Here is an 8,629-nt window from a genome sequence, read left to right on the forward strand (position 1 = left end):
TTCTCTCTGGAGTGTGTGTCAATGCCTTGATGATGTCACAATGTTGTTTCAATCCCCTGGCCACATTAACCATTTCATCTCCTGCTGTGTCTCAAGTAGCTGTGTGTGTTTGGGACCCACTCTTCACTTCATCTCACCATGCATTTAGGCTTGCTATTTTTTACATGTAACAGATCACATCTGCACACACTCCGGTATCGCAAAATCATGTCACACATTCTTAACTCTCAGATGGGCTGTTGAAAAGATCAAATATAGTGTCTGTCTTTCTTATCTCCCCCTGTTATGGTGCTGATATTTCATATACTGGCTGGGCTTTCAAATGTGGATTTCTTTAAAAAAGTTCATGGATGTAGGAGTGTTTCAGAGACCAAGTAATGTGCTGGCTTTCACTGATTTACAACTCAGCTAATGCAAGGAATAATATGACGGCGCGGTGACACAGTGGTTCGCACTGCTTCCTCTCATTATCAGGGATTCAGGTTTGATTCCTGGCTTGGGTCACTGTCTGTGTGCAGTTTGCACATCCTCCCTGTGTCTGCATGGGTTTCCTCCAGGTGTTCTGGTTTCTTCCCACAGTCCAAAGTTCTGTGGTTTGGGTTGATTGGTTATGTTACATTGACCCTCATTTCTGGGGATTAGCAGGGTAAATATATGGGGTTACTGAGGTAGGCTGGGATTGTTGTCAGTGCAGGCTTGATGGGCCAAATGGCCTCCTTCTGTACTGTCAGGATTCTGTTCTTTGAATATAATGGGCAGCTTGATTATTTTCAGTCTGGGCTAATCCAGTAACCTGGAGTTTTATGACCCTTTTCAAACTGTTGTGTTCAGCCTGATTAAAAGGTCAATGCTGTCTTTGGACATTTCTTTAACAGGAGAACGGTTTTAGTTTTCTTTTGTCACAAGGTCTTTTGACTGCAGACTGAGAGTAGTGTTTCTCATCTCTTTCCGTGGAGTGAAGATTCTGCTACCTGTGAGTTGCCAGCTGGAAGATAGTGGCGAGCAGTCTGTCTCTCTCTCTATCTCAAGGTCCTGAAATTTCCAGAACTGGGAAGTCAAAGTTTGAAATCAACGTTTAAAGGACTAATTCACAACAGGTGTTAAAAAGCTGCAAAATCCAGCATCACGTGAACATACTTGCTTTCTGTGCAAAGCCTAAAACGAGCTGTAAGTTTGTAGGGATTATTTGATTTGGACTTAGCTGTTCAGGTTGAGACAAGATCATGGTTGCTTTTTATTGCAATTGGTAAAAATTATGCTAATTTTTCTTATTATATTTTAACTGTGTTCTTAAATTAACTTTGTTGGCTAAAAACTTCCTCGTGGGTCAGTTGAATCGTAGCTGGAGTGAAATATCTTATGCTCACTCGAGTGCAAATCTTATGGCTAGGCTGAATTTGTAAAGGACCTTTCATTTCACCACACCCAAGGTGAGTTATTCAAATTCCTTTATTGTCCAGGACAATATGTTCACAATATTTTTAAAACAGTAATTAAACATTCCCATTCGATTCCAGGTATTAACATATTCTGTTACTTTGTTCTTTATTGTCGATGTCAGACTGGGGTTGTTCCCCTTGGAGCAAAGGAGGTTGAGAGGAGGTTTGATAGAGGTGGGCAAGATTCTGACAGATTTAGATAAGGTGGACAAAGAAAAGATGTTCCCATTCGCTGATGGGACAATGACAAGGGGGACACAGATTTAAGGTTTTGAGTCAGAGATGCAGGGGGATGTGAGGAAGAATATTTTGATGCAGTGAATGGTAATGAGCTGGAACTCGCTCACTAAAGGGTGGGGGAAGTGGAGACAATAAACAATTACAAAGGAAATTGGATGGGCATTTAGGGGGTGTTTCAGGCAGAAATGCTGACTAAACATCTCTAAACTTCCTAACACCCTGTCACTCTGTGATTCTTGTGAAATTTAAAACCAGGTATTTGCAACAAGACTCAAAGAGCATCAGCCCACTGGAGGCAAAGTTGAGAGACTGGCCAGTCCAGCAGAAAGAAACCCTCCCCATTGACCAACTGTGAGAATGAATAAAATGCAGTCCAGGATGTAATTGAGAACAGAAACAATAACAGCAGAATCTAATCCCCCTATTCACTTGTGAACTTGTTGGTGTGTCAGCAGGGTGGATGAATCACAGAATCCCTTCCCACACTGAGTGCAAATGAACAGTCTCTCCCTGGTGTGAACTCGCTGGTGTGACTGCAGGGTAGATAACCGAGTGAATCCCTTCCCACACACGGGACAGGTGAACGGCCTCTCTCCAGAGTGAACTCGCTGGTGTCTCCGCAGGTTGGATAACTGAGTGAATCCCTTCCCACACTGAGGGCAGGTGAATGGCCTCTCCCCAGTGTGAACTCGCTGGTGTGTCTGCAGGTTTGATAAATGAATGAATCCTTTCCCACACTGAAAGCAGCTGTATGGTCTCTCCCCAGTATGATCTCGCTGGTGTGTTTGCAGACTGTACAATTGAGTGAATCCCTTCCCACACTGAGTGCAAGTGAATGGTCTCTCCCCAGTGTGAACCCGCTGGTGTGCCCGCAGATGAGATAACTGAGTGAATCTTTTCTCACATTCAGAGCAGCTGAATGGCCTCTCTCCTGTGTGAACTCGCTGGTGTTTCTGTAGGTTGGATGACTTACTGAATCCCTTCCCACACTCAGGGCAGGTGAATGGCCTCTCCCCAGTGTGAACTAGCTGGTGTGTCTGTAGGCTGGATATCTGAGTAAATCCCTTCCCACACTGACAGCAGGTGAATGCACTCTCACCAGTGTGAACTCGCTGGTGTCTCTGCAGAGTGGATGAATCACTGAATCCCTTCCCACAAACACAGCAGGTGAACGGCTTCTCCCCAGTGTGGCTGCGTCGATGAGCTTCCAGTAGAGAGGGCGCTTTGTATCTCTTCCCACAGTCCTCACATTTCCACGGTTTTTCCATATTGTCGGTCTCCTTGTCTCATTGCAGTTTTATCATTTGAAGCCTTGTTCACACAGACAACATGGTACAGTCTCTCCCCGCTGTGAATGCTGCGATGTATTTTCAGGCTGTGTAACTGGTTAAAGCTCTTTCCACACTCAGTGCACTGGAACACTCTCACTCAGGTGTGTGTTTGTGTCCCAATGTTTTTCCAGTCGCACTGTTGCTTAAAATCTTGCAGTCGACAGACCGCTCAAACATTTCTCCTTCATATTCAGAGGCTGAGGAAAATTAGTTTCCAAGGAATTGGGTGTCTCTGTCAGACTGAGATGTGATATTTAAGATTTATCTGTGTGATTCCTCTTCTAATATCCTGTAAAAACAATTTACAAGAGTCATCAGTGTCAGTACAGGATAGAAATTCAGAACAGACAACTCTAGTTTCTATGGAACATTCTTTCCTCTCTCACTCCACAAAAGCTGTAAATCTTCATCCCACACACTCTCCCTCCATTCTCACTCTGCTGTATCTAATATTCACCGTCCCAATTCTCCTGAAGGTGCTGATTGAAGCTAGTTGACAGATCCATGCTCACTGCTTCCTGTCCTGGACTCAGAGAGCTGAAAATCTCCATGCAGGAGAAATAACAGAAATATGGCTACTTTCTGTTATTTCTCCTGCATGGCAACCAGAACTGTACACAGTTCTTCACCTGTGGCCTAATCAGTGGTTTATACAGGGCAGGGGAAGGCTCGAAGGGCTAGATGGCCTATTCCTGTTCCTATTTCTTATGTACAGCTACATCAGAACCTCCCTGCCCTTATATTCAATGCCTCGGTTAATAAAGGCAAGTATCCCATGTGCCTTCTGAATCACCTTATGTACCTGTCCTGCTGTCTTCAGAGATCTATGGACATACACACCAAGGTCACTCTGAACCTCTGTACCTCCAGGATCTGACTATTCATTGTGCATTCTGTTACCTTGTTACTCCTCCCAAAATGCATTACCTCAAACTTTTTAAGGATTGAATTCCATTTGCCCTGGTTCTACCCATCTAACTAAAGTTTTAAAGTTTATGTATTAGTGTCACAAGTAGTCTTACATCAGCTCTGCAATGAAGTTACTGCGAAAATCCCCAAGTTGCCACACTCCAGCATTTGTTTGGATACACAGAGGGAGAATTTAGCATGACCAATGTACCTAACAACACATCTTTCAGACTGTGGGAGGAAATCGGAGCACCTGGAGGAAACCTGTGCAGACATGGGGAGAATGTGCAGGCTCCGCACAGACAGTGACCTAAGCTGGGAATTGAACCCAGGTCCTTGGTGCTGTAAGGCTGCAGTGCCACTCGGTCAGTATTGTCCTGTAATCTAACGCTTTGCTCATCAGCATTTATGAAATCACCAATCTTTGTGTCACCTGCAAACTTACTTGTTATACCTCCAACATTCACATCCAAATTATTAACTTACACTACAAACAAGAAGAGATGCAACACCTATCCATGCAAAACACCGCTGGACACAGACTTCTAGTCACAAAAATTGCATTTGACCATCCCCCTCTGAGTCCTCTCACTTTTGGATCCACTTTGGCAAATTATCCAATGAGCTTTCACCTTCTTCATCAGCCATCCATATCGGACCTTGTCAAAAGCCTTACTGAAGTCCATGTAGACTACATCAACTTTATACAATGAGTCACCTCCTCAAAAATGCAATCAAATTTGTAAGACCTGATCTCCCGTTGCCAAAACCATGCTGTCTATCCTTGATTAATTCTTATCTCCCCAAGTGGAGATTAACTCTGTCCCTCAGAATTTTTTCCAATAGTTTCCCTACTGCTGAAGTTAGACCTACTGGTCTGTCGTTTGCTGTTTTTTCCCTGTGTTCCTTCCTGACTAATGACACCACATTGGCTGTCCTCCAGTCCTGTGGCACTTCTTTTGCAGTGAAAATGCCGGTGTTGTACTGGGGTAAACACAGTAAGAAGTCTCACAACACCAGGTTAAAGTCCAACAGGTTTATTTGGTAGCAAAAGCCACTCGCTTTTATAGAACTCTCACTCCACCTGATGAAGGGACAGCACACCAAAAGCTAGTGGCTTTTGCTACAAATAAACCTGTTGGACTTTAACCCGGTGTTGTGAGACTTCTTACTGTGTTTACCTCTCCTGCAGCCAGCTAATTATTGCCAGAGTCACTGCAATCTCCTTCCTTGCCTCCCACAGCAGACTGGGGATCACCCCATCTCGGCCTGGGGATTTATACAATTTTAGGCCTGTTACAACCTCCTCCCCCTCAAATGTTAAGTTGTTGAAGTGAATCACAAAGCTGCTCCCTGGTATCTATACGACTCACCTGATGAAGGTGCAGTGCTCTGAAAGTCCATGATTCCAAATAAACCTGTTGGACTTTACCCTGATGTTGTGAGACTTCTTACTGTGTTTTCTATACCTACATCATCCCTCCCCACAGTGAATACAGATGCAAAGTATTAATTTAAAACCCCACAAATATCTCCCAGCTCCACGTACAAATTACCACATTACTCCCTAGTGGACCCTATTCTTTCCCTGGTCATCTCCTGTCCTTCACATGATGAAAGACCATCTTTGGATTTCCTCACAGAGGCGGAAGTTTTGGCCTGAAGCTCATCCAACAACTTCAGCAGTCACATCATGGAGGAAATGTGATTGGCTGGAGGACCAGAGTACTTCCGGTCCTCCAATCTTTTCTATTGGTCAATACCTCAGTCTGACAGCCGAGCGGGGAGAGCCCCGCACATGCGCAGGTGCCCCTCTCCCTTGGACATGCGCAATCCCGGCCCGGGGGGAGGGGGGAGACCACCGAGCGGCTTCTCGCTCTGGCCGGAGACGCCAGCCGCTTGTCTGGAAACCTTGGCTCGAGGAGGGGGAGGGGAACAATGGGTGGGGGCGGGGCTCCCGGGTCCGCGAGACGGAGTCTCCACCCCTCTGACCTCCACGCTGAGCTGTTGACCAATGGGAAGCGTTGGAGGACCGGAACGACACTGGTCCTCCAGCCAATCACAGCTCGGGCTTTGTGTGAATGAAGATTGCGCTTCAGACAGACTCAAACTTCCTCCGGTCTCCCACATCTGTGAGTAAAACACTTTCTGTTCTCCCCCTTTCTATTTCTTTTCTTATTCTGGGGGAAATTGTTGACTTGCAGCAACTGATGACGCGGAATAGAAGCAGGAGTGGCCACCAGGCCCTTCAAGCCTGTCCCGCCATTCAGTGCAATCATATCTAATCTATTCCGGCCTCAAGTCCTTTACTGTGCCACTTCCCATAGCCCTCTATCCCTCCATCTATTAAATATTTATCCGCCTCACTTTAAATACTTCTAATCATCCAGTCTCCACCACGTGAATAATTTGCCGGGTGTTTGCGATGGAAAGGTGGTAGGACTGGAGGGTCTTAATGACATTACTGTTACTAGAGAGGCGGTGCTCGACAGACTGGAGGGGCTGATTGTGGACAAGTCCCCAGGACTGGATGGAATGCATCCGAGGGTTCTGAAAGAAATGGCGGAGGTGATAGTGGATGCCTTGGTGGTTATTTTCCAGACGTCGCTGGATTCCGGGGAAGTGCCGGATGATTGGAAAACGGCTAATGTTACGCCGTTGTTTAAGAAGGGTGCCAGGCAAAAGGCAGGGAATTATAGGCCGGTTAGTTTAACGTCTGTCGTAGGTAAAATGTTAGAATCTGTCATTAAGGAGGAAATTGCGAGGCATCTTGAAGGGAATTGCTTGATAGAGCAGACGCAGCACGGTTTTATTAAAGGGAAGTCGTGTCTGACAAATTTACTGGAGTTCTATGAGGATGTGTCTAGGGCGGTGGATAGAGGAGAGCCGGTGGATGTGGTCTTTCTAGATTTTCAGAAGGCGTTTGACAAAGTACCTCACAAGAGGTTATTGCAGAAGGTCGAGGGACATGGAGTTGGGGGTAGGGTGTTAGCGTGGATAGAGAATTGGTTGTCAAATAGGAGGCAGAGAGTGGGGGTCAACGGGTGCTATTCGGATTGGCGGATGGTGACTAGTGGAGTGCCCCAGGGGTCGGTGCTGGGGCCTCAACTTTTTACCATTTATATAGATGATCTGGAGGAGGGAACCGAGTGTAGAGTGTCGAAATTTGCTGATGACACCAAGATTGGGGGAACGGCAAATTGTGCGGAGGGTGTGGAGAGTCTACAGAAGGATCTAGATAGGCTGGGCGAATGGGCCAGGAAATGGCAAATGGAATTTAATGTTGGCAAGTGTGAGGTGGTCCACTTTGGTAGGAAGAATGGTAGGAAGGACTATTACTTATGGGGCGAAAAAATGCAGCAGGCGACGGTGGAGAGGGACCTCGGGGTCCTTGTGCATGAGTCGCAAAAACCCAGCTTGCAGGTGCAGCAGGTGGTCAGGAAGGCAAATGGGATGCTGGCCTTCATAGCGAGGGGGATTGAATATAAAAGTAGGGAGGTCTTGCTGCAGCTGTATAGGGCATTGGTGAGGCCGCAGCTGGAGTACTGTGTGCAGTTTTGGGCACCGCACCTGCGCAAAGATATTTTGGCCTTGGAGGGAGTGCAGAGGAGGTTTACTAGGCTGATACCGGAGTTGAGGGGGTTGAGCTATGAGGAGAGACTGAATAAACTGGGCTTGTACTCGTTAGAGTTTAGAAGAATGAGGGGAGATCTCATTGAGACGTATAAGATGATGAATGGGATGGATAGGATAGAGGTGGAGAGGCTCTTCCCGCTCAAAAAGGACAGTAGGACTAGGGGGCACAGCCTCAAGATAAAAGGGGGGCGGTTTAGAACAGAGTTGAGGAGGAACTTCTTCACTCAAAGGGTGGTGGATCTCTGGAATTCTCTGCGGTGGAGGCTGCCTCGCTAAATATTTTTAAGATGCGGGTTGATGGGTTTTTGATAGGAGAGGGGATTAAGGGTTATGGGGAGAGGGCGGGAAAGTGGAACTGAGCCACGACAGATCAGCCATGATCTTATTGAATGGCGGGGCAGGCTCGAAGGGCCGGATGGCCTACTCCTGCTCCTATTTCTTATGTTCTTTGGGGCAGAGAATTCCAGAGATTCACCATCCTCTGCAAAAATAAATTTCTATGCACTTCAGTTTTAAATGACCGACCCTTTATCTTGTAGCTTGTTTGTGATTCTTCCGCTCCTGAAAATATTTCACTATCTACCCTATCAAGCCCCCCGACAGGATCTTGTATATTTCAATAAACTCACCCCTTTGTCTTCTAAACTTCAAGGAATGCAGACCTAGACAATTTATTCTCTCTTGTCCTCTCATCCCAGGAATTAGGCTGGTGATTCTCCTTTGGACTACTGCCAATGTTACAAAATTCTTGTTTAAGAAAGGGAATCAAAACTGTGTTCCAGTTTAGACCTCATCGACACCCTGTGCAGTTGCCACAAAACCTCCCTGCTTTTAAATCCAACCCTTTGCAATAAAGATCAAAATTCCATTTCCCTCTTACCTATTGTGGGACCTGCCTGCTAGCTTTTTGTGAATCATGCACCAGAACACCCAGATCCCTCTGTACTTCACTCATCTGCAACACCTCTCCATTTGGATAATCTCCTTTTTGATTCCTCCTACTGAAATAAATAGGCGGCGTGGTGGTACAGTGGTTAGCACTGCTGGCTGACAATGCCAGGGATCTGTGTTCGA

The 8,629-nt window shown here is 46.1% G+C and overlaps 1 protein-coding gene across 1 annotated transcript in view; it reads right to left on the minus strand.

The window, feature by feature from the left end:
- The window catches only part of LOC145335552 (uncharacterized), a 29,909-nt gene that overhangs the window by 5,098 nt on the left and 16,182 nt on the right, over positions 1-8,629 (minus strand). The window contains 1 exon segment of the mRNA XM_080181353.1: positions 2,181-2,707. Coding sequence (XP_080037479.1) covers positions 2,181-2,707 — 527 coding nt within the window.

The sequence above is a fragment of the Carcharhinus amblyrhynchos genome, unplaced genomic scaffold (genome assembly GCF_965287045.1).
Source record: "Carcharhinus amblyrhynchos unplaced genomic scaffold, sCarAmb.v2.hapA scaffold_39, whole genome shotgun sequence".
NCBI lineage: Eukaryota > Metazoa > Chordata > Chondrichthyes > Carcharhiniformes > Carcharhinidae > Carcharhinus > Carcharhinus amblyrhynchos.